The following is a 22,597-nucleotide window of genomic DNA, read 5'->3' as shown; positions in this document are numbered from 1 at the left end:
GAGACAAAAAAAAAAGAAAAAAGAAAATACAGCAGGTCTTAAACGAGTCAATCAGTTATTAAACATTATCAGGCCTCTCATCTCATATTCAGGCCCGCAGTCATGGCTTGGCACAGGAGAGTGCCGTCGCCGTGGCGTGACAAATTCGAGAACTAAGCAGAGCCGACCGAAGTTTCAAGGTTATGGTGCTTTTTATGGACTGGAGGCCGGGAGCAGCGAACTCTGTTGTGATCATGGTTTCCATTACGGCTAACATGGCCCCACAGAAGCCTCATTCGTCATTGTGATGTGGAACAAGCCAAGCTCTCCAGACTCTGGGGCCTGTGCAGGTAGGTGCACTTTTCCCAAGAGCGACCAATCGCATCACATCAGAGCAGAGCAAGCCAAAGCATCACATGTTTATGTCTGGCTTGGTACTCTGAGGTCTTCCTCTGTGCTGCGTCATTTGTGGCTTTCACATAGCCCCTCCGAAGCTACGTGCTCGCCTGGCTTTCATTCCTTTCATTCTGTTCCGTTCTTATGTGGGTCGAATTGCCCTTTCCAAGCACCACATCTCCGTATATGCTGGAAATTTGCACTTTTATGACTTCAGAAGGTGAAAATAGCCTACCCGAATGGGACGCTGGTCCTCCAAGGCTCAGATTTTCAGTCTTTCACCTGGTCTTTTTCTGCGCCTTCAGTATCTCAAGCTCCAGCTCTATTATTTCACTTCATGAGGTTTCACACTGAGAAACTCCATTAGGGCTGCGAAAGAGGCATGGCTTTCATCAGAGCCGCAGGACAATGGCTGACGGGCGCTAGCCTTGGGTGCCTCCAAGAGGTCACCCCAGTTTGTAAATGGAAGCCATTCCAGCTGTGCTGACCACGGAGGTGGTCGGCTCCCGGCGTTCCGTGGCCCTAAGGTTAGCTCGCTTATTTATGTCCTAGCGGGATGCATACTTTCGCACTCTTTAGGGGAGTCAGCAGCGAGAGGCTGCTGGCCTTTGTTGATCTCTTTTTCGGGGTTCTTTCTAAATGATAGGTTGTCAAATGGTGAAAGATGGAGAGAAACGCTTGTGTTCTCATCAGGACATTTGCGGAACAGTTTGAACTCGAAGAGCAGCAACATCGCTAAACAACAACCCAGAACTGATTTATAGCAAAGAGAATAGGCTGATTAGCCAGGCGGGATCTTTGGCGTTCTCAGCCAAGCTTGTACCGCTTTGATCAAATCAGCCCTCTGCATTGTTTTGGCATTTTTAAGCTAACAACTCCAAAGGTTATCTCCGAACACTCCCGATTTATAACATTTGGCCACAGTTAATAGGACCCGGTTGTAGTAGCCAGTTTCACTGGAACCATGTAACTGTGTAGTGCTCAGGAATACTTTGGCACAGTTCATATTAACATGAAAATAACAGCCTAGAGCTGGGCTGCCCAATCCTGATCATGGTGATGAGCTAATTAACAAGCCTTTCCTGAGTTTAAGTAGTAAGTGTATTGGAGCGGAACAACTCACAGATGTGCAGGACACGGTCTATTCCAGGGCCAGGGTTCAACACTGTATATTTTAGCTCCAACCCTAGTCTACCCTAACAACTGATCTAGGTAAAGCCCCTGAAGCGCCAATCCTACTACTGTCTGATGGCTCCTGGGTCATTTATTGAGCATCAGTGGCTCAGTGTTGCCTGTAGTCTTTGGGGTGTGTCTTGTGTCGTCTGCGCTACTCAAGCTTGTCAGTGCTGTTTTGGATAAAGGAGCATGATGAATTGGCATTGGAGGTCAGTCAAGTCCACGGCACTTACACGGCAGGTTACACACACACACACACACACACACACACACACACACACACAGAAAACTCAGCATCAGTAACCGTGAAGTTAGGAATAGTATTTGGACAACAATCTCCGGAATTCCTCTAACTTTACAGGAGGTGCAATTTGGACCATTCCTCTTTGTCCATATGTTATGAAATCATGTAAAGGACACCATCCAGATTCAAGTGAGAGAGTCAAAAATGTCAAAACTGGAGATACAAGGTTTTACAAACTGCTGGAACCTCTGCTAAGGAGAGTTGAAGCATCATTAAAGCATCACTATGTAGCATTTTCACCTTAAAATAATAGTGTTATAATAATAATGCTCCACTGGTAATAGTGAGAATAGTCTCTCTGTTGTTGCCACTCTGGGCTCAGCATGCTGGTTTCTGCTCTGTATGACCCAAATTGTGTGTCTTTGTGTACAAATTATACAATTATGGTTCTATATCTCATAGCTTAAAAGAGCATCCTTTAGGTATGGCTCAAAGTGCAAATTACACTTCTCAACTGTAGGGGGAGCCTAAGAGCAAGAAATACCAATTCTCACATAATGCTGCTTTAAGTATGTATTTGTTGGCCTGTAGCCTGTGAAGTGAGTTCTAGCACACATTTTCAGAGAAGATGAGAAGCAATGGTAAACAAGACCTTAGGTGGTTCTTGTTTGGTCTCCTCAGCATGGTGTGTTGGCTCTAAACTTTCCAGGGTGCTACATTGGATATCCCATGGCCTGGAGTGTTTGTCGTTTAGCAGTATTGCTATATCTCATGTAAATACAGCTAAAGCATAAACCAGTTTGGGACAGCTCCTACATGCCTACATGTTTTTCTGTGGTTTCCCCCTCCTAACACACCTAATTTTAACTCCTCCAGGGGTTATTCAGCTCTGGTAGAGCAGGGCGAGACAAAAATGGTGCATAGGATGGGGACGAGGACTCCCTGACGTTAAATAATGTGGATCAAGAGTGTCCCTTTCCCAGTCTTTGCATGTCTCAGCTCAAGCCCATCCATCCAGCTGTGATAGCATCAGCTGCCTGCTCCTCTCCACCCCAGCATCTTCATGTTTACACAGACACTGCACTCATCCTGCCCTCACTACAAATTGGATCAGATGTGCAAAGTGACCTTTTTCCCTTCTCGTTTACCCGCTGCTTACTCCCTCCCTCTCTCACACCCTTTCTCTCTGTCTCTCTCTGGACATATTTACGCCTTGCCAGCTTTTCTCCGCCTTATTACTTTCCAGTCAGCTTTTTTTTTCCTTTTTTTTATGCCCCTCCACCGTTTCTCCCGACCTGCTAATCCAGCACTATCCCACCCTCGGACGACCCAAAAACAGGGACCGCTTTCGGGCCAGCCCGAATCCATCATAAGTCGGGCCTGCAAGACCCCTTATCACAGAAAGTAGGAGATGCAGGCTTTCGCTAAAAAGAGGCAGAGTTCAGAGAGAGCGAGAAGAGAGATGTAGAGGGATGAGAGGAAGCATGCGTCAGGGAGATGGAAGCACAGGATCAATGGAGCGAGTGGAAGAGATAGGGCGGGTGAGGGAGAGACAGAGATGGAGGAAGGCGCGATGGCACGGATAAGCAGAACGGCATGGTGCTGGGAGATGGGAGGCCGATTCCCTGTGATAAGGAAAGATGGCAGTAATAAATCGAAGCCAAGGCAGGGGAGTTGTAAAGCAGGTGCGGAAATGTGAAAACGAGAGCGAGGGAAAAGTGGAGGAGGGCTGCTGCACCTGGGAGAAGGCGAGAGCATAGAAAATAAAAGGGGTGGAATTGCATGAAGAAGAGGCCTCTTTGTGCTGTGAACAATGGAGCAGCATTTAACAGAGGTTAAATTGTGCTAGCTACACCTAAAAGAATGTGTGCATCAGTTAGTGTGTACAGGTAAGAATACCAAAGTGATGCAGGTGTGCAATTTTTGTGAAATTCCCTTCCATTTTGTTTCCCACATTTATAGGAACAAAAGAAGCGGCACAGAACTTGTGTAGGCTACACACTTTAAGTACCATGAATGGCAAATAGAACCCATCCTGGCATGATACAAACTATCATGCCAGATTATACCAACAGATTATAATATTCAATTATATTACAATACAATACATATATATTGGTCAAGAGACCATTTAATAATCAAGCATCACAGCACCCATTCTCACCTTGTCTAAACTGCCCTGTTCTAAACATCGGGTTAGAGTACCTGTTCCTTTAAATGATACTGAGTCAATGCTTCCCAACCGCCTCCTCTTGGCTGAACAAATTATTTGGTTTTACTTAAAGGGTTTATTCTCATTTGTCCCGTTTGCATTACCTTGCTAACATTTACTTTTTTCTCATTTTTCTCACACTCGCCTTCTTTCCCAGCTATAGTCTGCTCTACCTACTTTTCTGTCCTTAGGTTTTCAGCTACTCAAATCAGGGTTGCTATACACTCTCAATGCAGTTTTTAAGTTTCAAATCTTTTGGTGGCCAGTGCATTTTTAAATAGGCCCAAAAACAAAGCACCCCATAACCTGACAATTTTGAATTACAGCTGCCTTTTAAACCTCTGCCTTTGCAAAGGTAGTGTGTGGATCTCCTGAGATAGGGGACGATGTTCTGTTTTCTGTACTAGTCGGCCCCAACCAGGGCTATCAAATTTACCGTTTGTAGTTAGTAAGCACTCATAATGTGTCCCCTGTAATACATTTAGGACCGTGTGTTTATTACTTGATCATCACTACTAAATATTCACCCCAGATCAAAACACACACACACACACACACACACACACACACACACACACACACACACACACACACACACACACGCACGTCTTTTACAGATGAATCTGCATTATGTTGGATGTAGGCAACAAACTAACACCAACACAAACTAACAAAAGTCCTAAACCAGTATACAGTGTCACGCCATGTCTAACAATAGCTATTCTGGAAAAACGACAACCTGGGTTTTGATTTCATACCAGAATAATTTTTATATTCTTTCTTCATTAAGTTAAGTAACAATTTGCACCCAGTGAAGAAGCTGTGATCTTAAAATATCTCAGTCAGCTTCATTTTCCAACTACCCTTCACCCCAACTGCACTCCGCTGGCACACTGCTAATAGCATCTGGCACCATTTATCAGGAATATAGCCATAAATGCATATTTCACAAGAAACAAACTATGAAATAGTATCAGGATTTCTCAGAGCCCACAAATCCTGTAACGCATTTTAGCACGATACCAAGTGGAAGACAGCAGACCCTCTGCCGACCCTCTGTAACTTAGTGATAGATATCGAAAGTGAACTATAGCTTCTCAGTTGGAGAGCTTCCAAGCACTGGATGCCCACTGAGGATAGGCAGTATGAGACCACATTTGAGGTCAAAACAGTCAAACACTTTTTTTTTTCAGTCTCTGCTCTGAGGAAAAATCACTAGATGTATCCAGCTCTGTCATTTTTATTGCAATATTGTATAGACAGTTGACCACTGAGTCTTAGACTTAGTAGCTTACTTACTTAAATGCCCATCATGACCAGACCTCTAATACTCACTGCCATATCTGAATGCCAGTTATTCTCTGAGTTTGCAGAATAATAATTTTTGGTTGTAATAAATCTGGGACATTTGGAGACCCATAGTTTTACTATGAAATCTATTTGGACTAGTGGTATCAAGCATATACATATAACATTCTGCTTTATATATACACTACATAGCTATATATATATATATATATATATATATATATATATATATATATATATATATACACACTTTCAGTGACCCAAATGTATGTCCATTTACAGCAGCACACAAAAGATCAAGAGACAGAGACACTGCAGGGAAGAAATATGGAAAAACAGTAGACAACAGTTTAGAGGGTACAAACCATAGGCACAGTAGACCAATTTGATTAAGCCTCATGAGAAACGGACTCATCCATATATATATATATATATATAGAGAGAGAGAGAGAGAGAGAGAGAGAGAGAGAGAGAGAGAGAGAGAGGACTGACAACAGTGCAACCCTTTTTGGTGTGAGAGAGAGACATTTTTAGAGGTTCAATTAATCATTGACTGAAGAACCGGTATATGGCCGGTATATTGTATGTACTACATAGAACCGTTGCCTATGCTGAAGAACCCTTGAGTTCGTTTCCATAACCTACAGCCCACCCCAGGCTTAATCAAATTGGTCTACTGTGCCTATGGTTTGTACCCTACCTTCCATATTTCTTCCCTGCAGTGTCTGTCTCTTGATCTTTTGTGTGCTGCTGTAATTGGACATACATTTGGGTCACTGAAAAGTGCTGTATAACTGCAATCCATTATCCTAGCTTAAAGGGCCTCTACCCTACAAAACAGACCTTAAAAATAGGCAATTTCTGTGGCATTCACAGTTTACTGAAAGCTTCCATTTGCGAAACATCACAACAGAATTTAAGGCAACAGTTTTAGGACATGCAATTTCTACTGTTGAAGGGGGTGGAACTGCTGCAGGCCATTGTTGCCAAAACTTGTTTTCCTGTCATCCATCCATCTTTTCATCCACTTCTTCCTGGTCAGGGTGGCAGTGAGTCTGGGGCCTATCCAGAATCATTGAGCAGGCGGCTATTTTCACCCCACTCCAGTATTTGTTATTAGAATATCTTCTTGAGTTGGGGTTAGCTCCTCACTCAACCCTTCTCCACCTTTGTACAATGATCTCTTACTGTATGTTTAAAGACTATGGAAGTGCTACTTTTCTGTCAGCCCTGATAGTTTGGCAACCAATCATCATTCACCTTAAAATGCTGCAGAGGAATCACTTCATTTTTGATATTCGTATTCATATGGGCAGGGAAGCGGGTAGAGGAGGTAAAATGCTAAGGGCCTGTGACTGACAGGGGCCCAGAGTTTCATGGGGTCCAGAGTTTCCCTGGCAGCACCCCTGTCAGCACAGTTATATAAACCCCAAGCTATTTTTTTTTTTTTGGTGAACTACTTGCATACCATTACCATTTTATTGTGCACAATGCACTATGAGTGGATATCACTCATAGTGCACCACCCCTGACTCGAGAGTGAAAGGCATCACGCCTGTCCATGTATGTCCCACATGGTTTTGGCAGCATGATGTCCATTTTAGGTGTCTCTATTGCTGAGGGGCACAGCTATTGGGACATTGGGCTTAATACAGCCGATACTTGAGCCATTGAAATACCTTAATTTTGATCCACTGGACTGGATTAGAACACCACTATTAAATATTACTGCATTTTAAGGTTTTAGGAATCAGACATTTACATTTACTTCCAATTATTTCACACTCAAACATGTCACATACATCTCATGCCCGTCAGTTTATCTGGATGTGTATGGAAACAGTGGTAAGTCTAGTACCAACTCATTGGTGCAGCAGATCACGCCATTGCCATCAGCAGGAAAACCGAGGCGATGTGCATTATTTACGTTCTGGACCCAGCGGCACCATGGGAGGCTATTCTGAAGGAGTGAGGCTGGGATCATCTCGCAGCTAGCAGCAGGAAGTTCTGTTTCAGTTCAAGCTCTGAGCCCTGATAGTACAGATACAGAGCCTCTGCATTATCAGCTTCAAGCACATTTCTACATGGCACAGATGCATCGGTCACGGAGCCAGCTCCACTCGAGGAAGCACTAGGGGAGTCAATGTCACGGGACTCAATAACATTCTGCGGATATCATCTGCTGGGAGAAGTGTGTCGCGTTTCAGAAAACCATTCGAAACACTTTCCCCGAGGGGCCTTTTTTCAGTCTGTGAGTCTGATGTAATGGTGTGGGGGTGTCATTTCGGGACGACTTGCATGCAGTAAGCACAAGCCAGAAGAACAGGGCTGCAAGCCCCGCAGGGCATCACAGCATGCCACTGACTGATCTTGGATGGATTCCACTGAGGAAATGATGAAGGAGATCTACTAAAACCTTTGGCTTTCTTCATAACCCCTCATTTGTCAGTTTCCCATCGCTTTCTATATATATATATATATATATCAGTGGATGTGCATGGAAGCTTAAACATAGTGTTCCTTAACCCTTGTGTTTCTCTTGGAGACCCACCTTCCTCCAGGTCTGCCCGTCGGATCCAACACAGCTCATTCAGGCAATCAAGGACTTCTGAAGGCAGTAATTTCTTGGCTCAGGTGAGGTGGGTTAGATCCAAAGTCTTCAGAAGCAAGGTTGAAGACCTCGTGTTCATTTGGCATATGAGGAACGCTTTGAGACTTTTAGACATGATGCAGATGCACTATACTGGAAGCAGAAGAAATCGAATGGCCTCTTTTTTTATCATTCACTGCTTCTTCATAAGCTTTGTCTGGAGCTTTGTCACATGTGCTGCAAATTACATTTGTTTATGTGATTGCGGCCCAGAGAATGGAACATTCCAGTTCTACCTCTGCCTGGTAACAGGCTGGCGATGAGACGGTTGCTCTCCATGTAGGGCAACGAGGCTCTCCATGCTCAAGTATAAGCCACTTACCATAGGCCTTCCATAATAGACCTGCTTGCCAAGCAGCACCATGCGAGACATTATACAGATTGCAATAGCAGGGGGGGAAGCATTATACTCTGTCAACCTGCTTATATCGTCTTCTACTTCTTCTTTTTTTCTTTTGATGATGATGATGGTGATGCAAACCTGCTTAGGATTGAGTCGCCTGGCGTATTTCAGCCACTGAATGAATAAAGGAAAGTGCTCCTTGATAGAGATGGATTTCATTTTCCTAGAAGCGTATCAGTGCGCAGGCCTCAAGAGCCAGCCAGACACGTCCACACTTGCTGGCCTTGCTCTTGACTGACCTGAAGAAGGATAAGTGAATGCTTTCACACATTGTGTTCTAGAGGAGAAAGTTTGATTCTGTTTCACAAAGTCCTCTCACAAAGACCTAGCGCACACAGAAAAGGCCAGACGTTATACTCATAAACTGGTAAGGGGGGTTACGTGGCTGCCGGTCACTGATGAGTATGTCCATGAGTTTTAGATGGACTTTGTTCCACCATGTAACTGTTAAATGATTTTTACCAAGTACCTAAAGCCCCTTTTTAAGTACACTACTGCTATTGTAGTGATACCTCACTTCAATACAAGTAGAAGTATTAATTTAATATGATAATATAATAATAAATAAAAAGCTTAGAAGGTATTATTTCAACAAGTAGCACATATATAGGCTATTTACTCCCTGCTTTTAAAATTAGGATCTCACTTCACTGTATGAAAGGCCAGCCAGGTGTGAACACATCCAGGATGCATTGTAATTAAATTCTGAAAAAGAAATTGAACTCCCATTACATTACATCACATTTGGAAGCCATCAGAAATGGATCTTGATCACGTTAGTGGAAATGCATCTGCTGAGTGCTGACTAGCAGTTGATAGGATTGTTGTCCTCTGATGATTTTTTTAAGCATATTCATGTGAGAAAAATGCCTTTTGGTGAAAATTAGAAACACTGTCTGGCCTAACTATGCGTGATACAGTCCAGACACAAAATATATGCTAATGCATAAACTCCTATGAAGCAATAAAAGCTACTTGAGGGCTAACAGCACCCCCTTGTGGAAAATCATCTGGTTGTTAAACACGAGAGAGTTATAAAACTCAGACTGAAGACCCACATTTTCTGAGAGTACTTGAGTGAAAGTTGACTATTAGAAATGCGCTTTATTAGAAATGAACTGAAGTAGGAAAGTTGTTATTACTAGTTATTAAAATATGTTATTGTAATATTAGTAAAGTATAGTATATACTATATGAATAGTAGAGACTTTATTGTAATATAATTTTATACCTCTGGTACATTCTGCTTTGTAGTCATTATCGCAAATCTCTTTTTTCCATTCATGAACATGAACAGCTCTGAATGTGAAATCCTTACACAATGCTCTTAACTTTGCAAATACAAAGCTCTATCTACTCAACTGCCTAAGAGATAAAGGAGGAAGATTTACAGTTGTTTGGCTTGGCTTGTGAGCCTGAGTCTTCTGGGCCCACCATTTACATATTCAGCGGAGTGCGGCGGAGAGGGTTTTTTTTTTGTCCCTGAAAAAGTGCTGATTAAGAAATTGATTTAATAACTTGCTTGGAGGACTGACAGCTGCTGCGGCGGTGCCGGGCCGAGGTAGCAGCCGATTTCATGCGTAATGAAAGGTGATGAAGGAACCGGAACTTTCCTTCTGGGGCAAGACTCTGCTAAGCCCATAATGCTGTATAATCATTTTAGACAGGCCCAAAATGAGGCAGTCTAGAGGAGGAGCTATTGCTGGAGAAGATTTAAGAGGAGGCAAATGAGGGGCATCAAGGAAGGAAACTCATAAACTGAGGGATCTTTTGTTGGGGTTTTCTGCCTCTTAGAAGGGTGAGTCGACTTATTAGCTGTTAGCCTGTGGGCTCATATTGCCTTGAAGTTATATGCTGTACTTGAGCACAGCAGGAAAACAAAAGCCAAACAGGCAAAAGTATGTTGAAGTGCATAACAATATATATATATATATATATATATATATATATATATATATATATATATATATATATATATATATATATTAGGTTTAGTTGTTTCTTAAAATGTAGTTATTTTTTAGACTTATGACTTATTAAGAAAAATCTGACTAAAATACCAAGTACCTTTTGTGACAATAGCACAATTTTATGCAAAAATTAGGACAACAGCAGCTCTGCACAACAATACATGACAAACTAATGCGTAACACACAACATATTAATTATTATTTAGGGGAGTCAGCCAAGATATTAAATGAACAAGTTTTTAACCTAATAATATCTAATAACATTCAGATACAGGCTTCAAATTTATTGGTTTACTGAAGAAATGATTGCAATGTAGAAGATTACTTAAGTGAGTGTTATGATTGGATATGCTGAAAGTAGACTGCTAGGCTGCATAATTGTAAAGAGGCTCCTGCTTTGAGCTTTAATATTTTGTCTCCTAATGAAACCCAATAGTGCAACAGCACCCCAGAATGTAGCGATGGGAGTGGATTCCTCATTTGAGAATCAAGAGTCAGCTCCAAGCACAGTGCGAAAAACACACAGCTCAATAGTCTGGTGGTATCTTATTTTGGACAAAGTGGAAATCAAGGTAAATTGTTAGTTAATTGGTAAAAAGAAAGTGGTTTACAATCAAATAACATCACCAACGCTGGAACATCTACCCTCTCGAAGGAACAGACAGAGGAGAATTAGGTACTGTTTATCCTAGACCCTGTCCAGTTTGGTTAATATAGCTAGCTCCCCAAATTGCATTGGTAAGGTCAAATTTAATTAAACTGACATCTTATGTCCCTCAAGATCATCCGAGGACTTTTTCAATTTCCAATTCCCACCTATTAGCTGGGACCCCCCCCCTCAACACAATGTCCCCAGTACTGGGAGGATGAAAGATAGCATGTGCTTCCTCCATGAAGCAGTTCATGAAGCCAGCATTTTTTTAGACAGTTGCTAATACAGCGGTATTGGACAGCTGAACAATCTGAAAATGAACAAAGGAGAGGGTTAACTGCTATGGGCCCTTACACCCTGCACAAGGCGTTTCGCGAAGCTCATTGCTATCCAACACTCCGCCATTTTCGCACCTTCCACCTGCATCGTTGAAATAGTAACTGTGCTTGAGAATATATCTGCACTGATGGGCGTGGTGGTCTCAAAATGAGGTGTGTTCAGGGACATTTCTGGTGTATTGCTAGCTTGGCAATGGAAAACACAGGTGCACCACTGACTGAAAACAACCTAGGCAGACGTCAACAGTCAGACATTGATTGCTATCTTGACAGTGAATTGTCAACACAGACGCGTACAGCCCAACGCGCACACCCCCCCGTGTGTTGCACACACACATGGACAGGCACCCCACCACTTCACCAGCAAGCCTTCCCAGACCGTAACGCGATGCGCCATTGAAATAGCAATCCGCTAAAGTCAGACTGTACCTGGCTCTTTAAGGCAATGGCAGGTCACACGCTGATTGGTTTATTGCACGTATCTGTCTTTTGCATGTTTCGAGGCGTACCTTTCTCGCATTTTTGAGAGCAAAAACACACTGACACGCCCTAAATCAAGCTGCATGGTGTGCGGTTGATAGCTCCTCTAAAGTTCGCAATTTTTTTTTTGACATGAATGTTAAACAGTGTGATTATCTATTAGTTAAAATTACGTTCTGCTAATGTTTTTACCACACGGAGAAAAAGGGACGTTGTCCTTTTTGATCCCTCTTTTATTTTTGCTGCCTTTTGCATGCAGTGTTAACTCTCTCCACAAATGACGGATGTATCTGGTGTTGGCATGACACCAGGCAAGATGGAGAACTTTTCCTAGCAATTAGAACTTCCTCACAAATGTCAGATGAACAGTTTGTCTTTGTCACATATAATGAAAGCAGCTCAAAAACAGCTCAAACTGTAACAATGACTGAAATCAATCACTTCCCATAACCATGAATGAGTTTCTGACACATTTCTACTGGAAGTTTGGACCAATCTTCTTTTGCCAACCACTTCACGTCTCTCAGATTTGAAGGGTGCCTTCTCCTAACTGATGTTTTGAGATCTCTCCACCGGTGATCTATAAAATTGGGATCTAGATTCATTGCTGTCCACTTCAGAATTCTCCAGTGCTTTGTCTTAGACCATTTCTGGTGCTTTTTAAAGTATGCCTTGGGTTTGTGCTGCCCAAGGGACCCTCTTTCTGACACTGGGCCCTATAGTGTGCTCCCATATTCTTTGGTAGTCTTCAGATTTTACAATGCCATGCACACAGTCAATGCATCCAGTCCTAGAAGCAGCAAAACAATCATAAAACATCAGTGAACCCCCACCATGTTGGACTATTTTCATGTAGGGACGATTTTCTGCTCCTTAAAGGCCTGATTTTGTTCTCTGTAAATGGTACAATGATGTGCTTTACCAAAAAGCACTATTTTGGTGTCTCTCTGTCCTCAGGACGTTCTCCCAGAAGGATTGTGGCTTACTCATGAAAGGTCTGGCAAACTCCGTTCTGTTTTTGCTTATTTCTCTATGTCAACAGTGGGGTCATCCTGTTTCTCCAGCCATAGCGTCCCATTTTGTTCAGGTGATGACGGATAGTGCAAGCTGACACTGTTGTTTCTGGTGTCTACAGATCAGCTAGAATTTGCTTGGAAGTCAATCCCAAACTTCTCCCTGTTTAACTTTTAGCTTATTTGATGCAAACTGGGCCCAATTTCCCAAAGTGCAATAGAATTAAGATCATCTTAACTGGTTGTGAGAGTGTTGACTGTAACGCCCGGTCCACCATTTAACAAATTTTTGTACCAGGGTCTTTATAGAGGGTTTCCGGATTAAAATAATAAAGGTTTTGTGAACGTCTCACTCGTACTCCCAAGCAAAAGACAACAACAAAGAAACGGTTTGACTTAAATTATGAAAAATGTGCAATATTTAAGCAATGAAGAAGAATTTCTTAAGGGAGATAATAAGGAAGATAAGATCTGCTGCTTAGTTAAAGTCATGGCATCTGCTCAGTTCATTATTCACAATAGTCATGGTTTGATGCTTAAAATCAATCAAAATAATGAGCGGCCATAATTTCTTCTGAAAGTCTTCTGAAGTTCATCGCAACTACAGAGAGTAGAGGCCCAAAATACCATTTCACAAAATGCTGACATTTTAAGCAACAGCACCTAGGTCCACCCAACCACCCCCTCCCCACACACACAGTAACGGTTACAATTGTGCCCCGGTCTGCACCCACAGAGGTACAGAAGCACAAATGGCAAACCATCTGCTGTCCAATCAGCGTGGCAAGCTTGCTGGTCACATGGGGCACTATTGGGAGATCTGGCAGTAAATCTGCCCTGCAGCTGGTTTAATGGGCCTTGGCTGGCAATGAGAACCCTGATTATATACGGTTATGAGGGTATGAAAACCTTTCTCATGCCTCCCTGACCTTTGCACACTCTTTATGCAGAGGGCCATGTGTAAATCTGTTTTCCTAATAAGCTATTTGCATTGTTTACTGCTCTCCGCCGGCAGACATAATCAATCGTTCGACTTTTGGTTTAGCGCACGCTAATCGCTAAGTGTCTTGAATGCTAATTTGGAAGTTTTTTATTTTGACAGTCTGTGCTTTGTAGATACTCCCTTTCCATAATTCAGAAACCAACACTCGGTCACAACCCTAACCTTAACCGTAACTCTGGTTTTAATGGTTGTAAGGTAGCTCTGCTTTGACCTCTTGTCCCCTGTTTGGTTTAGCCCTTTGAGTGTTTACTTTTGTCTCTTCTGGCTGTATATTTTGGTCTCCACCCTTCATCATGTATTACTTTTTTGTACTTTTTTCTAGTAACCTTTGTCAGATGTGCCGGTCTCTGTGTATAAGACAGAGTCCCCTTGTTTCAGTGTGGCTTTGTCTGGTGTGTTCTACATTATTGCTAGTGGTCAGTTGTCAAGCTCTGATTGTCCTTTTCACCTGTGTTTATTTCATGTGTATATTCATGCTATGTGTTTGTCACGTTTGCAGGAAGGCATGTTTTACAGCTGTATTCCAACAAAAACTCCGTCCTTCCCTGGACCTAAGGCAAAACTGCACATCTACATCCTCTACCAAAGCGGTGCTACATTTTCTGCACTTGATTCCTCCTACATTCAGCTGCTGTTGTCATGCTGCCATGTTTACTTGCTTACAGAGTTGTATAAAAGCTAGCTTTTCTATGTATTAAATATTTTACACCACAGTCTTCAATTACGTCATTGTTAAAACTTCCTAGCACTCTTTGTACTGACCAAATCCATGTACAATGGGAAAGACCAAGGAGCTCAGTAAAGATCTGAGAAGGATGACCATAGACTTATGCAGTCTCTCGGAACCATTTCTAAAACCATTTCTAAAATCTGCAGATTCTAACATCACTAGTTCAAACAGTTGTACATAAATACAGTGTACAAGTATAAATAGGTGGACACTGCTTAAAGTCAGGTTTGCACCAGGAAACCAACACATTACTTGTACTTGATCAATGCTCCCATGAAGAGTGGTCAGATATCCAACTCGATCTCTGCCAGAAGCTTGTTAATGGCTACCATAAGCAGTTTTTTTCCCCGCATCTTTTGTCCCCAAAAAATCAAATAAATAATTAAAAGCCTAATATTATGACCTTTATTTCTGTGATGAATGCATGTAAACTTCTGACCACAACTGTACATTTATTAATAGTAGTAGTCTTACATATATATATATATACAGAGCACAGCCCATTTCTGGTATTCTGGCATGTACTTAATTTGTAAAAATCACAAAATGCTTGGGGAACAGGCTCAAATAAGGACTTCCGCCTTGTTTTCGTTTTTGTGTTTGGTTCATCGTATTGATTCGTGTTCATTTGTGTTCATGAGTTACACCTGGGACTGGGGGGTATTTAAGAAGCCTCGACACCGCTGTTCAGTGCCGAGAATTTTAGCACCGTTCAAGCGCAGTTTACGTTAACCCCTGTTTAGCCCAGGCTCTGCCTGAAGGATTCCTTCCTGGTCCCCTTTTGGTTTTTCCCCCTAGCGCTGCCTGCTCAGCTCCCAACTCCTCCCAGTCCCAGGTCTGGTATGTTAGCCCTTTATGTTGTCATGTTTTGGTTTTGTTCACGTTATTCACCTCTCATTGCTGCTCATATTTTTTTGTTCCCTTGGTGCTTTTATGTTCGTTTGTTTGAATAAACCTGCTTGCTTTGAGTGTTCGTCCCATCTTGGTCTGGCCTAGCACGCCATGATGAGGTCTATTTAAATACCTTGCATTTTTAAACGTTTTAAATGTAATCAGTGCGTATATATGATAAATAACAATGCTAAATGTGTTAATATAAATAATTGTTACCAGTTTGATAATTGAGCTAAGTGTGATAAGTGCTTTTCTTTGATTCAGAACTTGACATCAACATGTAGACAAAAAGCACGTCGCATTCATTGCACCACCAGTATTATTATACTCCAACACCTGAGGATGACTATTCTTCAACACTGTTGGAATATGTTGTCTATTATCTTGTTGATGCATGAAGATAAAATGTTGAAAAAAAACTGACAGAAATGTTGGATAAATGACCACAGAGCAACAGTTGCGTGCCAGCAGAGCCAATAAAACTGACGGGAAAGTGCGAAAACAAGCAAACGAGAGCAGCGAAATGCAAGCCTGTGGAATTTATGGTCTTGGACGGTGATGGAGAGCAGTCATTCCATAGGCCTTGCTTGTGAAAAGAGTAACCAGGCTTGAAGGCATGCTGCACGTATTGGGTTCCGCACTGGTAATAATGACAAATAACCCAGAGGCTCACACAGGCCTGTGTTTTAGTATTCGTTCCACAAATGTGGTCTGGCGTTCCGGCATCTAAATGCAGGTCAGAGCTCTCTCGCAACATGAAAGAAAAAGATGCAACCCCAGACACAAGGGTGGACAAGGGTGTGCAATAAATGGCAAGGATACTGCCGTCAGTCTTTTCGCCGCTAGTTCTGGCCTGTCGGCTACCAGCCACACGCTTCCACAGTTCAGCTGTAGCATTTATGCCTTATGTAAGTTCATGTCAGCTGCCGTGAGCCACGGGCCTGCTCTGATATCAGGTTTGCTGTTAATATTCCGCTCTTGCTCGGGGTTCATTTTTGAAACGAAAAGAAAAGAAATGGAAAAGAGAGACAATTTGGTAGGCCTTATCCCCTTCATTGACAGCCTGTATCAACTCTCACGGCTGCATTTCCAAGTTGTGGCTTTAGCGCAGGATGACTTTCCCAGATGTAAAGTATCAAAATCAAACATTTCCTGTTAAAAATGCTCTGGAAAGTGAGATTCTGAAATATTCATGGCCAGGGGAAGGGGAAAAAAGACACCCTCTTCGTAAATAGATCATAGCTTTTTCAGAGATTCTCTTTGCTGTTGTTGTAGCCAAGAAAAATGTGAAACCTGACCCCATTTCCTCCCCCTCCCTTTTTTCCCAGCTGTGTGTTTCTTTTCTTTTCCTTTAACTCCATCTCCTTCCACTTCTACTTCTTTCTTTTTTTTGACATTGCAACATCTGGGAAGGTTTTCTCGCAGTAATCTCCCCCAGCTCAGGGGCCTGCTCTGCATCATAATAGAGCTCAGACCCCCTCCTCTCCTCTCAGTAAGCCTGCCATTTACACACACTCACACACTCTCACACACACACGTACACTGAATTGACAGGCACACACAGAAACACGTGGCTCTGGTGTGATGAGGTAATGCCTGCGCTGATGTGGTTGAGAGAAACAAGGTGATCAGCCATGATCTGCTTAATGCCAAAAAGCCAGGCGAAAAGTACGAGGGGAGCGTGATGGAGAGTGTGTTGGATGTGTTTGCTCTAGAGTTCCCCTACATCGTGGACAAAAACCAGATAAGGCACAGTCTCACACTTCAGCCTGGTCTGATAAAATCCCCCGGCTCTCTCCCACAGCCAGATGTTTACCCCAGACGCCACAAGGCTGTCATTTTTTTAGTTGAGTTTTTTTGTTGTTGTTGCACAGCGCTACGTTCTGTTTACGTTGGCTGGTGTTTCATGAGAAGTGCTGTGGCAATTCTGCATCACAGGCAGTGAGCCTGGTTTAATTATACTGAGGTTCTTGACTAACGGGACGCTTTTGCAGGCTTTAACCCCTATAAACAGATTAGTTTTTCAGTCATTGACTAGACAAATAAGACGTGTTTTTTTTATATATATATATATAATTATCCTATTATGAATTTATTCAGTAACCATAAAACTAATATGCTAATATTAGTTATGCATAAACTAATATAGTCTGCAGTCATTAGAGTGGGAAAGGGTCGTTTGGACCCACCACTGGATCTTTAAGGTTAAAGTTAAGGCTGAAGGCTTAAGAGTTGCAAAGCGACAAAGTTAGAAACTGCAGCTGGCCCTGCACTGGACGTGCCTTGTGAGCTCAAGAGCATGCAACCATATTTGGGTTTGGTTATGACAACTCAGGTCAGTGCGTAAATATTAGGACAGGCCTGTGATGAATGGCAAGCAGAAGCTCCACCCTACACGAGTATGCTAAGATCCCGAGAGTGAAAGAAGAAGATAAGTGGGTTGGAGGATATAAAGAGGAAAATTGGGTCCTCTGAGAAGCACTCATTGACCTGAGGCCACTTCCTGAAGTCCCTTTGAGGCCTTTGAGGTTTCAGTTATGTGCATATCCGAGCAATTAGCCCTGTCTTGTTAACAGTTTCCTTGTATGTCAGTGTAGCCCAGACTAGACAAATGCTTATAGATTATGCATACTGCCACCTGATCTTAAACACCACCTACTGTGGCCACAATGTGATGATTAAAAAAAAAATCTCTATGATAGTTATTTCACTGATTAGTTCCATCTATGAGGTCAGAACTTAAGAATGACCGACAGATGACTTTAAAGCATGTGGCAACAATTACACAGACAGCAAAAACATGGCTAAACAAACATTTTTTGAGGTTTCTGGCAATGCAAGCAACCTCCCATCCCTCTCTTTAAACTCTAATTAAACTCAGCCTCTGACACATCACATCACTTTAGATTTGACATTCATCTCTTTCACCAGAACAGCTTCTAAAACCAAGAAGGCAGCAGTCTTCAGGGACAGTGTGCTTTCAAAGCAATGCCTTTCGGTCTCTGAAAAGCACCTGATGCCATAGAGCAGCTGTACCTGATAGACGTTTCTCTCTTGCGCTTTTCCAGAATATATCCCAGGCTTTATTGGTGGAATCCTTCACATGCTCACTGAAGGACCTCCGTAGTGGAGTCTTCACCGTGTGTGCCATATCCACGTGCTTCTCCCGAAGCCCCTCAAGACTCTCTCTTGTTCTCTTTCTTTCCTTACTCCATCCGCCGAGGACAACCCTGCAAGTCCGGGCAGCCGAGCGTGGTGAGAGGAGCAGAGGTTCTGCTTCCCAGTTTCACCCTCTTGATGCAAAAAAAAAAATCTGCATGTAATTTTTGCAGACACTCTCCTCCAAGTGTGTGTGTCAGAGAGTAAGAGAGAGAGACAGAGAGAGAGAGAGGAAGGCAGAGGGAGGGAGAATGAGAGGGGGAAGAAAAGGAAACTTCTTTTCCCACAAGCTAGGGGTCAAAGTCACCCGAAATGGAAACAGTTTTTAGTTTGGGTTTAGCATTAAACCCCTTTTAGCCTCAGAGCCAAAGACACTTCTGCATCTGGACGGCAGCAATCAGGGCATATCTGCATACAGATACTCGTTTTTCTAGGGGCGCTGAGATAAATATTGAGTTTCACCGAGCCAGCTTTGGCCACAGGGTTGGGGAAACAGACCAAGAGACAGTCCCCTCTGTTTTGTTTTTTGGCTCTGTTCCTTTTTCAAAAGCAAAAGCAGAAGTCGTCTTCTGTGTGACATTTACAGCGTGTTTGCCTGTAGGATCGGTTTGACTCTGTACATGTAACTGGAGTAAAGTATGCTCTGTGCCTCCAGCAGCAGACTAATCACTGCTCTCTGTATGGAACACAAATACAACCACGAGAACTAGACCATGGACGTTGATCACAATTTATACAGAGGTAGAATGGACAACTGTATTTACCATGGCATAGTTGAATAATGAGGCCGGAAGTCATGTACTCTGAAACCTCACTGATGTGTTCTCATTCAGAAGAAAATTCAGCATAAACAAAATGGAGCTGTAAAATTGACTAATTCCAAAGATTTCCAAGTTCCAAGACTTGTTACAGCCTTCAAATGTACAGACACCCAGCCCACAAGCCTTAACCCTAGCCTTCTAATTCAGTTACAGATTTAGAGTTACAGATAAACACACCCATGACAGTGAGTGTAAATAATGGTGTATGGTAGAACTGCAGCATCATCTGCAAGTTTCTTATTCAGTTCACAGATGATCAATGTGGTAATATATGGTTCTCAGCTTTTATACCCTGAACATGTGACACTATTAGACCTTAGATTTTCAATTAGACCTTAATTAGAACACATTTACTGTTTTAGTGTTTCTTTGACATGATTATTATAAGAAAAAACGGATGCCACACATCTAAAGTCAACAACCCCTCCAGAGGGCTGTGCGAGTGTCAGTTATTGGTCATCTGTGAGTGCAATTAATTAATTTTAACGATGAAATAGTTTTTTGAAGATAATTTCGGAAATGACGGAATCAGAGATTCAGATTCACTAACAGCAATGCACTCGATTCGATGCACTCAAGTGCACTTGATTATCTGTGCTTAAGTACTTGTACTTACGTACTTATATTTCATTACTTTTAACCTCTGGGTGTTGTTGATATTGGAGAGCAGCACATCATATCCAGATTCTGCTAGATATTAGATTATTAGGAATTGGGACCATGTCCCACTTGTCCTATACCAGTGTCCGCAGAAGGAGAGCTCAAACTCAAAAGCTTTGAAGGCAAATGGGAATCTATTCACTATTCTAAAAGCTAAATCTAGCCGTTTACCATCTCTGCTATCCATTGTCTGCTCCCTCTAAAACAGACTGGACTACTTCAGCTGGCCTCCAAACTAGAGCTAAAATCACATCCAAAGGAAAAGCACTGGCTTATTTTTGTTAGGGGTAAGACTTGAGAAAGACTAACTCAGCAACATGAGTGGGGGAAAGGCTAAAAGCTAACTGGCTACAATCGAACAGTACAACAGGACCACAGTAACACTCCCCAGTAAAACTCTGTTACAATCTTGAAACGATGCTGTTATTCACAGCTTCTGCGAGCCGTCACCGGTGCCGTAAAGCAGCCAATAAAGGCAGAGTGCTCCATAAAAGAAAAAATTGTGTATTTCATTCTGAGTCAAAATAGCTTACAGTTTTAAGTAGGCTTGTAACATTGCAAGCAAAGTCACGTACTTACTATTTACATGTCAATAAACAGCTTCAGACACTCAACAAATGCATTCTTTGGCACCATTTAAGTTCCTCTGTGGCTTATAAAAGCTGAGCCTTTATCGCCATGTTCCTCTAAAGTATTAGAAGTGTTAGGCACTGGTTCCAGTTTTGAGACATTTCAGCACTATATATATGTTCTGTAGATGCACTGGTCTCTCTACTTAGTCTCAGTTCCTTCTGACATAACAAACAACACAAGCAACTCGGCCAGCTTAAGAGAATGTGCTTAGCTTCAGGCATGCCAGTGACATTGATGCACAGATCATGCCACGCCAACACAGATGCTGTTAGCCAAGCATTAATATCCCACTCTTAATTCCACCACATGTCAAAATGCTGACTATCCAGTGAGAGATGAGCTTGGTACGAATTCAAGATTATTTTCGACTGCTATACCCTCTCCTTTCCCTTGCTGAGCAAAAACTAGTTCTAATTACTCATCTTGTTTTCCCTTAATGAGATTCGTGCTTCAGATGCTCGACAGATCATTTGCTATTTTCCGAATAATTTGAATAATCAGTATCAAATGTAATGATCTAACAGAAAACTTTGCTTTGCAGAGACTTTTTTTATGAACTAAATTAATCTATCACTTACGGGCCGGCCTATTAAAAATGATCATCATGTCCTATCTTCTACCCCCTGCAAGAGCTTTCTTCACACCACACCATCCAGCAGTTGGTGCTGGATGCTGATGTTAGGTGTGAGGCACTAAAGTCGCTCACTGCCGCAGTTCAGTTAATCTTTTCCAGAATGGGGTCCAAATGAGTTCTGCGTCTCACGTTGGAGATATGCTTTGTTTTTTTTGTTTTTTTTAGAAGCATGACTTAACTGTGGTCAAGTCTAAGAAATATTTGAGCTTGTTCTGGAGTCTAGAGTTTATACAGTCACCAAATTAGACCCCCATTTCTTTAGCGTTTCATTGGCCTTCACTTTCCAGCATTGGGTAACCCGAGGTAACTAGCTTCCACTTGCCTTTCTACCACTGAATCTTATTCTCTACCTCATCTGACTAGAGCTGTTCATTTCTCTTCAGTGTATATAGACATGGGGCAGTGGTCCTCAACACGGGCCCTTTTCTAACAGAGCCCCATCTCACAGCTCTGAAATACCTTTTATTAATTTGCTGATTAGTTGCATCAGGTGTGTAGCTTCCCTACTTGCAGAGCACAGTACTCCACAACCAGGCTTAGGAAACCACTACTGAGAACATAAAATTGAGGCTAGTTGTCTCATCAAGCTTCTTAAACCGTGGTAATAACCATTAGGGGGGTTGGGTATGACTGGTCCGACAGCATGCCGGCAGGCAAATCTGTGGCCCTGACATACATGAATGAATAAGCCAAAGTGCCTGTTCAAACATGCCTACCGGTCCAGTCTCTGTCCGTTTGTTTCTTCCAACAAGGCGGGCGCACTGGGATTTATGAAAGCTGTTCGGTGAGTGCTACGTTTATAAAGACACTGCGGGAGCCGCTGCGTGCCTGTAAATTAGACCGTTACGGGCATCTGTTTCACATTAGGGATTTTATTGCAGCCTTTCTGTTCACCATGAGCCCACACTGTGAGGAATGATAACAGAGGCCGCTCAGTTGTGCGGCACAGTATGGCTAAGCCTCAAATCTCTGAGGTGAGGCAACTTTCTTTGTGGTAATGCGAATGTTGTGGCTTGCTGAGAGGTTGCATCGTATATATAGTAATCTATGGGAAAATGCTCGCTCATTAGTCCATTATTTGCTTAAGCTGTATTATACTAGAAAATTATGCCTAGCATGTAAATAGCTCAGTGGAATCAAAGCGTGCGTATTAAACTGTTGTAATTGTGAAGATGTTTGGGTGATTCTTCAATTACTTATATGTCTCCAGGTTATAATTTCATGTTGGAAATACTTTATGGC

General features: G+C 42.3%; 1 protein-coding gene across 1 annotated transcript in view; it reads right to left on the bottom strand.

The window, feature by feature from the left end:
- Positions 1-18,993, bottom strand: part of LOC140538766 (rho GTPase-activating protein 7) — a 73,341-nt gene extending 54,348 nt beyond the window's left edge. The window contains exon 1 of the mRNA XM_072661256.1: positions 18,485-18,993. Within this exon, the coding sequence (XP_072517357.1) occupies positions 18,485-18,599 (115 nt within the window). The 5' untranslated portion in view covers positions 18,600-18,993. The remainder of the gene's footprint in view (positions 1-18,484) is intronic.
- Positions 18,994-22,597: the final 3,604 nt, after the last annotated feature.

The sequence above is a fragment of the Salminus brasiliensis genome, chromosome 18, assembly GCF_030463535.1.
Source record: "Salminus brasiliensis chromosome 18, fSalBra1.hap2, whole genome shotgun sequence".
Classification (NCBI taxonomy): Eukaryota; Metazoa; Chordata; class Actinopteri; order Characiformes; family Bryconidae; genus Salminus; species Salminus brasiliensis.
Note: the sequence above shows the minus strand (reverse complement) of the source record. Positions and strands in the feature narration are given on the sequence as shown.